Source organism: Apodemus sylvaticus, chromosome 1, assembly GCF_947179515.1.
Source record: "Apodemus sylvaticus chromosome 1, mApoSyl1.1, whole genome shotgun sequence".
Lineage (NCBI taxonomy): Eukaryota > Metazoa > Chordata > Mammalia > Rodentia > Muridae > Apodemus > Apodemus sylvaticus.
Genome location: NC_067472.1, coordinates 134,997,462 through 135,011,346, shown reverse-complemented (window position 1 = coordinate 135,011,346; position 13,885 = coordinate 134,997,462). Strand labels below are relative to the sequence as shown.

Here is a 13,885-nt window from a genome sequence, read left to right as displayed (position 1 = left end):
TACTTTTTCTGTGTACATACATGATATGCCTTGACACATATGTGAAGGTCAAACTGACAGCTTATCTTAGCAATCCCAGAAATGGTTCTTAAACATACATGTATAAGCTCCAAGCCATGGCGGCGCACGCCTTTAATCCCAGCAACTGACAGGCAGAAGCAAGTGGATCTCTATGTTCAAGACTAGCAGCCTAGCCTGGTTTACAGAATGAGTTCTAGGACAGCCAGGGGATACACAGAGAAACCCTACATTAAAAAAAAAAATTCCTGCAAATTTATACATAAGTATGTATATTTCCTGAGTAAATCAAAGCAAGCAGGAAGGAAAGAAGGAAGGAAGGAAGAATGGATCTCCATATCCATGTATAAAATATACAAGATGTGAATTATTCATATTACACAAATAACTTCAGGAATAAAATTAGGGCTTAATTACATCTATAAAATACAAGTGACAATTCTAAAACTGATTTAAACCAAAACTATACAAACTATAAACATTTTCAAATTTTTTAGCTGCCAAGTTAGCACGGAATGGCAGTCATTAAAGGGATGTGAGGGGCTGTAGCTATGTCGTAACTGTTGATAAAATTTATTCTCTGAACCTCTCTGCTTTCTTCATAATTTTTCAAAAAGGTTTGTTGGTTTTTGATATTGAAGCAGCGATTCACTGAAGCTCTCTCTGGATAACCTGAAATTTATAGACAAACCAAGAACTCAAAAGATCTAAATGTCATTCTACCTCACAAGATCTAGAGCTACCTATAGGAATATCACTATGGCCAGCAAGGTTTCTTTTTTTCATGTAAGATCCCTTCCTAGGATTCAGTTCATGAACTCACTTTCTTAGTCAAGATAGACAGGAAAAATGGCAGGGGAGAGGAGGACTTTAGTTAAAGACTCTCCCCATTGAGAATAAGTCCAACCCCGCTACCCGGGTGACAGGGTTGCCCAAAGGAGCTCCAGGTAGGACACCACTGCATGCAGACATTCCTCTCAGAACAAGAGTAAATCAAGCCTTCAAACCCAACACACACCTTGATTTTGTGGAGAGGGTTTCTTTCTCTACACAGCCCTGGCTGGCTGGTTGGCAGAAACTCTTTAAGTATAGCATGCTGACCCTGAACTCACACCTCTTCCTGCCTCTGCACACCATAGTGCCAGGCTGTTCACCGCACATCTTACCTTCCCCACAAAGTCAGTGCCCTAGACTTCTACTTTATCAGACATCATCACACCTAACACAAACCGGAAACCACCCCACCACCAACTTCCCCAAAAAGAAAGGTTCCTGAAGAGGGTTTCAGCACAAGAGGAAGGGGGACATGGAAGGCCAGTGGAGGGTGACAACAACTAAGACCATGCATAACCCTGTCGAAGGATATTCTTAAAGGTTCCTTTAGCAGCCCTTCCAGATATAACGTCAGTAGCCATCAAAAGCAGTACTTATGGCCAAAGACCTTAATCTCAACTCCTTTGAGGAACCCAAGCTCACAACTTTCCTAATGTGCCCACCCCAGCACTTGGGAGACTGATCACTAGGAGTGAGTTCTAGGACAGCCAGAGCTACCTATGCAAATAAACTCTCTCAAAATACAATAAACAAATAAAATAAAAACAAATATACTGGGCCAATATAACAAATCTGTTTGTTATATATTGTTATATTATATGTAATATCAATTATTAAAACATAGTACTATATATATGTTGCTATATATTATTATGTAATATTTGCTAATATATGCATGCATAACTCTATATTATGAATATATACACATATATACATATATATGTATATATATATACACTAAATCAACCTGAAATGAAGTTTTTTTTTTTTTTTTTTGGTTCTTTGGATTTGTTTTTTTCGAGACAGGGTTTCTCTGTATAGCCCTGGCTGTCCTGGAACTCACTCTGTAGACCAGGCTGTCTTGGAACTCAGAGATCCGCCTGCCTCTGTCTCCCAGAGTGCTGGGATTACAGGCGTGCACCACCACCGCCCGGCTGAAATGAAGTTCTTTTCTGTAGTGAAGCCATGAGTTCTGAAGCACTATAAAGAATTTCTCTTGGCAGTGGCAGCAGCAAGAACTGAGTGTGTGTGTTTCTGTTCCCGCTTCCATTGACATCTATCTCATTATTAGTCTACAGAAGGCCACTGATTTGGAGTGGGCTAATATACCAGTCAACCCAACAAAAAATCAAAATGAAGTCACTCAGAATAAACTTTTCTAAATTGTTTACTTTACCTCCAGGGCAATTTACATTGCACAATCCAGTTGTCTGTCTAGTAAAGGGAACTCCGTGCTTGTTTCCTGGTTCTGACTACTTGATACCACTGTTCCTCCAAGCCTCCCTCCTTACAGATGAAATGCTGCCCATTCCACAACCACTAATAAAACCCAATAAGATCTTCGAGTTAAAAAACTGCCATTTCTCTATAGGAAAATTCACTTTCACTTTAAAGAAAAATATGCAAAATGGTACTTACAATTTCATGGAACAACAAAAGCTAAATCCCAACCATCTTTCTCAAATTAAGTCTGCAGTTTAGAGCAGCAGAGGGCTTTCCCATCATTCCTAAGGCCCTCTAGGTTCCATCCCAGCATGGATGAGAACAACAGATCTGGAGGGACAGGCCTGTAACTGGCACTCTGGAGGCTGGGCAGGGAAGATGCCCAGCATTTATTTATCTAGTGTTCCGGAAGCTCTCATCAGGCCCAGGCAGAAGTCACCTTACGCTTTCTCATGCTACTCCTGCTCCCCAGTAAGCAGTTGACGTTTCATCAACGTAGATGGCTTACCTTATACTCACTCACACTATCGGCCCTGGCAAATGTGGGTGTGAATCACATCAAAGAAGCTAGAAATGATCTAATGGAGGCTAATATGCATAATCAGGATCTGGCAACAGTTATATACTAAAGGCAAAAAGAAAGCTTTCCACTCAGGCAAAAACAAGACTAACCACACCAAGCTGAAGAGAAGCTACAAGGAACCCTCCCTGAACTCATACACAAGGTTCTAACCACCATCAAAGGGGATATTTACATTATGAACACTAAGAATAAATGGCCAGGAGTTCCTTTTAAACCTCGAGTCTATTTTCTTACTAGCTAACTTGTAGACTATAACTTTTAAAGACTTTTATAAGATCAAAGGAGATTAAAAGCCCACTTTACCAAGCCTGATAATAAATGTTCAATGTATCCTCATGTCCTCAAGAGTCCTTGGAGCTAGCTAAGAAAACAAGCAAGCTGAGGGGCCTCGGCGTAGCACTCATCAACACGCACTGTGGTACAACTCCACGGTTAGTCATACATGCTTTCTCTCTAGGGACACCTTAGACAGAGCTGGAGCTGGACTGTTGAGGGAGCACCTCTGTAGGCTGTTTAGCATCCCACATGCCTATGCACTAGATGTCAATAGCAGCTCAGCACCTGGTAATAACCGAATATATTTCCAAATAAGATAAAATGATGGTGAGAGCCTCACAACATCAAGGGTAAAATGCTACCATCCAAGCCGGGCGGTGGTGGCACACGCCTGTAATCCCAGCACTCTGGGAGGCAGAGGCAGGTGGATTTCTGAGTTTGAGGCCAGCCTGGTCTACAGAGTGAGTTCCAGGACAGCCAAGGCTACACAGAGAAACCCTGCTCAAAAAATAAGCAAAATGGCAGATGGTGGTGGCTCACACACCAAGAACATCACTCAGGAAGCCGAGGCTGAACTGTCTCAAATTACAATCCAGCCTGGGTAAAACCATCTCCAAAAAGAGAGAAAAAGAGCAGCGATCCAAACTGTTGATAGCTCTCTCTACACCTATCACACAGCCCTGTCCTGTTGCCAAAACTCTGCAGTCACCTTCTCGGGTACAATCCCTACATTATTCCATTTTAGCAATCCCAAGCAAGAAACCTGGGGATATGACTAATAACACAGGTGCCTAATTCTTAACAAGAATATTTTTAGAATTAAATCTCCATAAACATATATAATGTAAAATATGAAAAGATATAACAAAGCTAAACTCAAAAGACAAACCTTTGTTAAAGAGAAAGAGTGCACAGAACTTTGGTCCATCAGTCCCAACTTCCCCTCAGCACCCGCAGACGGCCTGTGTGAAAGTCAAGTAGCGTGTACCTGGATCTGAGCAGGGGACACACTAATCATTACCATGCTTGTTTTCATCATCCAGGTAATTCTCAAAACAAAATGTGCACAAAAATTAAACTTAGGACACAGCGGAGGGAGCACAAACAGAAATGAGACTGGCCCGAGGTGCACGTGTAGCAGTAAAGCAAACCGTGCTCTCTCTTAAGGTTTCCCGAGACATCCCTCCACCTAGCACGTCCAGGTGCAGCTGCCCCAAAGGAAGCCACTTCATGGCCACATATCCACCCACACTCTTCCGTTCTAACTGCAGCCAACGAAACCACTTCAATGGCCAACCACACTTTCACTAGAGTTTTTGATGTAAAATAATGGCCTTTTGAAAATCACATTCACAATACACAGTACTCTTGAGCCTTTTTCTTTAAAATGAAAAGAGGTGGCTGTGAGTGGTGCAGCAGCCTTTAATCCCACACTGCAGGGGGCCAGCCTGATCTAAGGAGTTAGTACCAGGACAGCCAGGGCTATGTCTCAGAAAAGTAGAATAAAATGTAAAAGGTGGGCTGGGCGGAGGTTTGGCAGTAACAGCACTTGCCACACAAACATCAGAACCTGAAATTCAAATCCCCAGACTCTTCATAAAAAGCCAGTTGTGGGGCTGGTGAGGCCCCGGGTTAAAGAGCACTTGCAGTCTTCCCAGCACCCTCCTGGCATCCCCAACTGTCTACAACCCCAGCTCCACCGGGGTCTGACACCCTTTTCTGGTCGGCAAGGTCACTAAGCACATGAGGTGCATACAAGAAACAGAGATACACAAAACACAAGTATAAATCTTTAAATTAAAAAGTTAGCTAGCACACATGCCTTTAATCCTAGAACTCCAGAGGCAGAGACTGGCAGATCTCTGTAAGTTCAAAACCAATGTGGTATTCACAGTTCCACAGGTAGCCAGAAGTATATAGAGTGAAGACTGTCTTTAAAAGAAAAGTAAAGTAAAATAAAATAAAGACAGGTGTGGTCTAAAACTACAATGCTGAGACATAGGAAAAGACTCAGTGGAGCCTGCCAGCCTAGCTGCAGATTCAGTGAGAACCTGTCTCGAAGGAATGGGGTAGACAGTGATAGAGGTCACCCAATTCATCTGACCTCAGTGTAGGTGAACTACATACACCACAAACAGAAAGAGGGAGGGGAAGGAGGCAAAAATATAAAAACTTTAGGAGCAGAAGAGGGTGATGTCACCTAATTTCTTCTATAGCTTTTTCTGAATCAACAGCTATCCAAGACAAGCGCCAGTTACCAAAAACCTTTGTCAGAATTCCACTCATAACTACATTACACGTCAACTTTCCCATTTACAAAACAGGGATGATAATCATCCCCTTCAGGAACAAGGCTGGATTCACAGCATGCTGCGATGAACCACAGCTCTTACAGAGCTTTCTCACTTCATTGAAACAGTCTCTCACAACCATTTCATATATAGACTTGACCTACCAAAATACAAAGATTGAAAGTACAGGGAGGGCCACTCGGGGCTCGGGTGTTATGTGTCCTTAGCCCCAGGACTCTGGAGCAGAGGCAGGTGGCCCTCAGTTGAGGATAGCCTGGTCTATACAACATTCTGAGACAGCCAGGGCTACAGAGAGACCATGTCTAGAAAAGAAAAAAAAAAGGGGGGGAATGGAATGGGCAGGGGCAGGGGCAAGGAAAGGGAAGGAAAGGGAAGGAAAGGGAAGGAAGAGAGAGAGAGAGCGCCAGCAGCATGGGCTAGTGGCACTTGCCTTCTTAACCACAGCACCAGAGGCAGAGGCAGGCAGTACAAAAGCCAGCCTGGCCTACAGAATGAACTATAAGCGAACCAGAGCTATATAAAGTAAGATTCTGTTTCAAAAAGACAGACAGACGACATGAATGAGATTCCCTAAGGATTTTTCTTAACGAATTTTAAAATGTTGATGGCAGTTACAACTTATACTCCACTCCTGGGTAATCTGATAATCACCTCCATAAGCTTCAGGCCAAGGGAGAAGTCAGACTGGAATGCAAATGTATTGAAATTAAGTAGTTCTTTTTAAGATTTAAAATCCTGGATCCATCTGAAGAGTGAGTATTAAATACACAGCGAATGAGACCACCAGAACGTCCACAAATTGAGACATACGAGGAACCCCACCTCTGCAGAAAAGGCCCTCACTCCACATCTGACACGCATGCCTGGAGCCGAAGAATATTCAGCACTGAAACATTTCCTCTCCACTAAACCTCTAACTTCTTTTCTCAGAATTCCATCCAATTCTTATTTCCTGAACAGCAAACTAAAAACACTGGCCTGAAAGTTTCAACAGAGGATGTGACAGGCCAGCAGTTATTACTAAAGAAAATAAGAACATGTTCCATTGGAAGATCTGGAACACATGGAGACACTACAAATAGGAAAACACTAGTAAATCTAAACCACATGGAGACTTTTTACAAATTAAGACTGAAAGGTAGGGCTAGACTGAAATATTTTAAAAGACTTTCACTGTCTGAGACAAAAAAAACTGAAGTGAAATAAAATATCAACTTAGTCTTGGCACTACAGTGCACAGCAGACATGGGCAGGCAAATCAGGGTATAATAGTACTAGGGCAGGCTAACTCCAGCCAACTAGATTGGGCTGCAACTAACTACTACTGGAAGAGCTCTCTAGTCAGCTTTCCTAGGACAGCCTGAAGAGCAAACTAGGGCAAAGTAAGATGGTGTGGGGTGGGGAGGGGAGGGGAGGGGGAGGGGAGGGGAGCAGAGGGAAGGGGAGGGAAGGGGAGGGAAGGGGAGGAAAGGGAAGGGGAGGAAAGGGAAGGGAAGGGGAGGGAAGGGGAGGGGAGGGGAGGGAAGGGAAGGGAAGGGATGCTGCCAAAGGGCAGGGCTGTGAAGCAAACAACAGGAAGAATAATCGGGCTCCCAAAGGGGCTATCTCTCCCGAGGAAGAAAAAAATAAAACCGACTTTATAATACAAAATGCGCCCAAGGTTTTAAAGGGGGACTTGCCTTCTGAGGTCATTCTCTCTCCTAACTTGCCTAAAATGGACTTTTGATAGCCCAGCAACCACCAGGGAGGGCACTTAAGCAGAACCTGTCTCATCAGAGGGCACTTACAAGTGCAGGGGAAGGGTTAGGGGAGCAGTAATAAAATAAAACAGTGTTACTAGTAGTTTACATTTACTGGGTGCTTTCAGTGTGCTAGGTTCTTTCCTAAGGAACACTAAAGGCATTCTAATACTTAATCCTTACAACCCAGTAACAATTAACAAGGTCTACACTCATGCCCCCAAATAATGTAAATTAGTACTAAAGTCAAAGCTGAATTGATAGCCCACTACATATACAGCTCCTGACTAGCAAGAACCCTAAAATTAAGCCTAACCTTTACCCAGCTCCTTAAAGGGGTGAGAAGAGGAAGGTGGCTGGGCTGATTAGAGAGCACTTGCTACTCTTGGAGAGGATGCAGGCATGTGGTTCCTAGCACACACACGGCAGCTCACAATTTTCAGTAAATCTAGTCCCAGGGGAGGATACAATGTCCTCTCCTGGCCTCCCAGAGCACCAGGCATACTCATAGTATACATACATGTACACATACATTAATACAGCCAAACACTAATATACATAAAAAGAATAAATTTTAAAAAGCAAAACAACAGTGGAACCTACTTTCCCCCAAACTACAAGAGAATCCACAACGTTTTTAAAAATATGATGGCTAGGAAGACATGTGAAACAGCAAACCAGGGTGCCCCGAAAGAAAGTGCTCACACTCTGCGAAAACACAGCAAGCTTGTTATGTATGTCAGAAGGCCTGACCCTCACATCCTAATTTGAGCTCAAATGTTTCCAGCACAGCTTTGCAGAAGTCTCAGGCCCACTGTCACCTAATCATCTAAGGCACAAAATTGATTAGGGATCAGAGGTCACAGCATACATACAAACAAGGTAACCACTGTGCTAAACTGCTGATTTATAAAGAAACGCAGCCCCTGGGCATTTGATGATAGGGTCAAAGTAGTTTTAGTCTGGTTTTTTCTTAGTAATCCATTAAAGTTGCAAAACAAGTAATGGATGACAACATTAGAGAGACCTGAGGATCTCATAGGAATGGATGAGGTAATACTCAGCAGGACAATCACCTAAGGTAAGCAAGCTACAAGTTGTTTCTATTGGTATGCAAAAGTAACTCCTCCCTAAGATAAGCAAGGTAGAAGTGTTTTTTCTTGGTTGGCAAAAGTAACTCTAATTTAGGGTAAAGGGCAGGTGTTTAAGCAGTTTCCTTGTTAAAGTAACACTGCTCCAAAAAGCTTTAGAACAAGAAAGAGTTCTAAAGTAGCCAGGCAAAGCTAAAGGTCTTTCTTCAGTAGTAGCTGCCTACAACCGGTTTAAATAAAAAAGATTTACTAGAAGTGACACAATTTTATTGTTAGGGCCAAGGTCACTATACAAAATTTTCTGAGAGATGGTGTGGATGTGGACCTTTCAGGTGATCTTAGTAACTGTGCAGTGCAAATTTAGACAGCTGGGCTGAACACCACAGTAAAGTGTGCACGGTTCAAATACAATTATAAATTACCCCTCAATTAGCTTGCAAAACATATGAAATATTGTTTGCAAACCTCCACCTTTTTCTCTTATTTTGGAACCCTAATCTCAGGTCTCCATGGCTAGTCTGAAACTTCACAAAGCTGGAGATGACCTTGAACTCCTTATTCTCTAGGATCCACATCCCACATAAAAAGATTTCAGGTATGTCACATACAGTTTATGAAATTAGGAACCACATACTACCAAGTAAGCCATATCTCCTGACCACCACTGACTTTGTCTACAAAAGGCACTAGTCATAAAAAAGCCCCCCAAAAGATTACAAGTACAAGGGTTTTTGTTTTGTTTTGTGGGAAGTTTTTGGTTGTTTTGGTTCTTCAAGACAGGGTTTTTCTGTGTCTTGGAATTCCCTCTATAGACCAGACAGTGGCCTCAAACTCAGAGATCTGCCTACCTTTGCCTCCTGAGAGCTGTAACTAAAGTCAAGTGTCACCAAAGCCCACCAAAGTCCAAATTTTATTAATCTGTGAAACCACACACACAGACACAAGACAGGCAGGCAGACAGACACACACACACACACAGTTTCTTAGCATGTCCTTACGTATTTACACAGGGTGTAAAGGAAAAGGCTCAAAAGGCAGACCTAAAGTAATATTTTGACATGTCCACTGGCTCCACTTGGAATCAGTTTCTAAATCACCAGGTCAGTGATAATACACACAAACTCGTACAGTGCAGTATCTAGGCTGAAAACATCTTCCATAAAACTGTTTATTCACTCAAAGACAACGCAATGTTGGCTACAAGCAAACACTAAAACTTAATACTAATTCCAATACAAAAAAAAAATGGAAGATGGAATTATTATCTTCCTCCTAGTGTCAGGATAAAATTTTTGTTGCTTGTATTTTGTAAACCCTTTTAAATGTTGGAAACTAGTAAATACAAAACCACTTTACAAAGCATAGATCGCTAGCGATGTTAAAGCATTTTGTGCATAATAAACAGGAGTAAAATTTTTGCGTAATTCTTTTGTATAACAACCTTAAAACCCGAAAACTAAGAATTTCACCTAAGCAACCAAGATTAAGGAAAATCTATAAAAACCATCACAGGGAATTGTTCCTTTGACAAACACCCATAAAAACATTCCTAGGAGCACTGAAGCCTATACCATTTTTCTTTCTTTTTTAAGAGAATCTCACTGTATATCCCTGGTTGTCCTGGAGCTGTTTGCAAACCAGACTGAACTTGAACTCACAGGTCTGTCTCTCTCTGCCACTTACTGGCCAATGAAAGGTATATGCCACCACACTCAGTTGCTCAGAAAGTATAGTCAACTGAATTGTTAATAGTGTCTCCTAAGGAATAGTTTAATATTCCTAAACTATACTGGAAGTAAACAGCAAAGAAATGGACTGACACCGCTTTTTCTTCAAGGTCAAATTAATTATTTATGATTTAATTTGGAGCGGAAGCTGGTAAACTATTTTTAAAAATAAATTTTTACAAGGGACCCCAAACAAGTCAGGAAATGAACAGCCACACAGAAGTTTATCAGATATGAACTAAAGGGAGACTACAGCCAAGACATTTCAAGACCTTACCAAGTAATTCCGCTACCAGTCTTGGCCAGTGCCAGTAACACTTTAACAGTTTGCTGACACTAAACAGTAATGTATTGCCTCATGCACTGACACTTGTAGTCACAATATATAAATAAACGTTCCTAGGCCATTTCTTTAACTACCCCACTGCGATTCTTACAAACCACTAAACAGATACTGACCTGAGTTTTTCTTCCTCAAATGTCAATTGAGAAAATGTTTGATACCAAGTAAAAATGCACGGGGACAAGCTCAAATGTTCTTCCCTTGGTTTATGAGCCATGTGTGTCACAGTCCTTAAACACCCGTTAAGGCCTTTGAATTAAAAACATTCCACTCACACTGAACTACTTTCAACCAATGGGAACAAAATTAAACTCACTAATCTCTTTACACAGAACGAGGGACTAAACGGGAGAAAACGCACCGGAACATTTAAAAAAAAAAAAAGCGAAAACTGTAAATAAAAAACCTAGCGTAGTACTACTTGGAGATTTACGATTACTATGTCTTTTCTCCAAAAGAGAATAAACATTCCAAGAATGGGCTCGGGAACACACTGTAGGGTGTGGTGTGAACCACTACAAGCCAGGCCTAAGGACTACAAGGATCAAAATCGGTCCGGAAAGAAGCCGCCCACCGGAAAGTCCGGACCGAAATTCCCTCCCTCTGCCCCGCCCCCGGCAATAGCAGAGCCCATAGAGGAAGCAGCGGACCGACGCACGAGGGCACGCGTCACCGCGTTCGCCCGCCCACTTCGTCTGACGTCAAGGGGCGGAACCAGCCCGACCGCGCCACCGTTGACCCTGCTGTTACCAGGCGCTCACACAGCCAATCAGCACCCGCCGCCAGCGCCGGCCGGCCTTTGAACTCCGCACAGCAACTTCCTGCTGTTTGGCGAGTACACAGTGCAATGCAGTATGTCTGTCAGCGCTGCGGCACAAAGGAACAGCCATTTTGTGACTGAGCTGGACCTACACCAAGAAGCCATGGCCCCCGAGAACTGCTGCCTGCGCCAACTACCGAGCTGCCCCTTATTTCATCATCAGAGTACTAATGGGAACGTGGGGAAAGGGATGTTCTGATAGTGGTTTCACTTGTTTTCAGCGTTCTTAAAAATTCGATTTTTAAAAGTATTATCAGCGTCATAAAATGGCTGCCACTTAAAACTGCCTGTTCCAGTACACAAACACTGCAAATGTCTTTTCTAATCATCCCTGCCTTACAATAAGAGGCTAGCGAAAAACGTTAAGATTTACCCACACCTCTGGATACCGAAATATGACTCAAAGGTAAACGATTTTTAGATAGACATTTAATTTTCACTTTAGAAATGCCATATCCTAGGACATGTGCGCTCCCTTCCCCCTAGGTTCCGTCCCTGGATATAACTTAGGGGTATTTGGCATACTTTACATGTAGAAATTTACAAATGTAAAATGTTTAAAATTATATCCTAAAAAGTAAAATTTAATCTCCAAAAACCGTGATATACAAAGCACATTAGACTTCAGCATTAACTTAATAAAATTACAAGAATACACATAACCACAATTTTAAAAAGTATAGTACTTGTTTCAGGAATAGGAAAACAAGTTTACTTAAAAGTTCTGCTCATCACAGTCTCAAGGGATTCTTGACACAAAATTTACTCGATATGAAAACAATTCCTTTCATCCCCTGCAGAGTCAGGCTGCAAAGGTTTTTAGTTGTGTTCCCTAAACAGTATATTTCAAAAATTAAGTCTCTGTACTGTCAGCCTATTGGATGACACAGGAACAGTTAGCTATACAAGAGCAACAGAAATTTCAACTCTGGAGAAATATCACACAAAACAACGCAAACATTCTTTAAACTTTACAATCTTTAAAGGAAGTGATGTCATAACTGTACAGGCATTAATAATGTATATAACTTAAGGGTAACAGTAATTTAAAAGTAACTCCATCTTCAAATGAGTCTAGAGTATTCTTGGACATTCATCAAGTATATGATTTAAAGTATACTTAGCAAAAGAATTAAAATCCTGTTTCTTGTTTTGACTAAAGGAATTAAATACATCACAATGCCCAAGTTATTGCCCAGATAAAAGTATGTTTATTCAAAGACATCACTTTCAGTTAAGAGCAGGCTGATCAATGAAACAAAAAACCTTGCCTAAGAAAGCCAAAACCCTGGTGAGAATATGCAAATCATATACTCAAGGGAGTACAACTTTAATATTGGGTCTTTCATAACTGTCAAATATATCTGAAGCTTCCTATACCTTCAAAATGTTACTTTCCAAAAAATTAGTTTTGTATTAGAAGCTTTCTGTCCTATATTTGACCCAAGCAATTACACAAGCAATTTAAAATATCTTCAAAATTGTAACTCAATTTGCAAAGAAAATTGGAAATAAACCTTTAAAAGCAAGGCTCAAAATATTTTTAGTAAAGAGTAAAACCATTCATTTGTAATAAACTATATTACCACACTTCCAAATTTACAAGCTAATTTGGAAAAATAATTTTATGCAAAATTATGAAGTAAAAATTAGATCATATACCAATCACATCCTTGTTAGCTGCAAGATTGTAAAACCATGACATGACAATTGTTAAGAGCACATCCAGAAATGCATTGGCATTTTTAAATTAACATAAAAATACAGTCACACAACAAGGAATGTCTCACAGGCTTTATTACTTCAGTCACTGATAAGCTGCTTCAAAGAAATCATGATTTAAACAAACAGTATATCAAAAAGCTTCCGGAAGAGAAAGCTTTCCAGAGGACTGTCACAATAAATGGATACATTTAAAGCAGCACCAACGAAAACATAAGGATAAAATAAAATACAATTGCGAACCAGAAAAGCCTGTCTTAATATACACAAATACACACCTTGTAACATTTTAAGCATAAAATTCACAGCTGCTTTGTCATAGTAACAAACGAAAAGCTGAAGTAGGCATTCCAGGATTTTTTGTGGTTACAGATTTAATGATCTCAGGATTTATTAAGGTTTTGATAAGTCATAAAAATATTTTAAATTGTCACGTGTATCAAAAGAAAGAATCAAATATATAAACTGAAAGGCATCAGTCAAAGGGTCCTATTTGTGATTCCGTTTTTAAATGTACATTTTTTCATTCATATAACTTTCTCAAATGTCTATTTACTATAATTTACTACTACCAGGCTGCTCTATGGCCCTCGGTTACAAGTCTGAATATCCCAGAATCTTCAAAGAAAAAAATCTGCCTTGTATGTAAAATGGTGCAATGCAGCAATGGCTAAACAGACAAGGTCATTTTTCTGCAACAGGAAAACCTAAAAACTGAAAATTTACTGACAGAAAAACTACAGTTTCTAGGAAAGGCCCCTCCGTATAAAAGTACCTTACCTTCTGAATGCTCTAAGAGGCCTTAAGTCACAACTCAACTTTCATAAATTGATACCAAAAAAATCAGGGTGTGGCATGTTAGCAATCTCAAGGTCACGCTTTAAAAAAAAAAAAAAATCAACCCAAGTTAGAAAATTCTTGAAATACAGACAGCAACCCATGTCTGTCAAAGTAAACAAGTGTAAGCTGAGGTTTCC

At 40.8% G+C, this 13,885-nt stretch overlaps 1 protein-coding gene and 1 long non-coding RNA gene across 7 annotated transcripts in view; one reads left to right on the top strand and one right to left on the bottom strand.

Annotated features, from left to right (window-relative positions):
• Chd2 (chromodomain helicase DNA binding protein 2) overlaps positions 1-13,885 on the bottom strand; it is a 113,009-nt gene that overhangs the window by 96,256 nt on the left and 2,868 nt on the right. For 2 of the 6 annotated variants that reach the window (XM_052160658.1, XM_052160694.1), the window contains exon 1: positions 10,483-10,898. The exons of 2 other annotated variants lie outside the window; for them this stretch is intronic. In XM_052160658.1, the coding sequence (XP_052016618.1) occupies positions 10,483-10,583 (101 nt within the window). In that variant the 5' untranslated portion in view covers positions 10,584-10,898. Of the gene's footprint in view, positions 1-10,482; positions 10,900-13,885 lie in introns of those variants that run through there. 2 more of the 6 variants (XM_052160703.1, XM_052160666.1) reach the window with 2 other exon arrangements.
• Positions 13,740-13,885, top strand: part of LOC127667588 (uncharacterized) — a 460-nt gene continuing 314 nt past the window's right edge. Inside the window, exon 1 of the long non-coding RNA XR_007973899.1 lies at positions 13,740-13,879. This is a non-coding gene — a long non-coding RNA (uncharacterized LOC127667588). The remainder of the gene's footprint in view (positions 13,880-13,885) is intronic.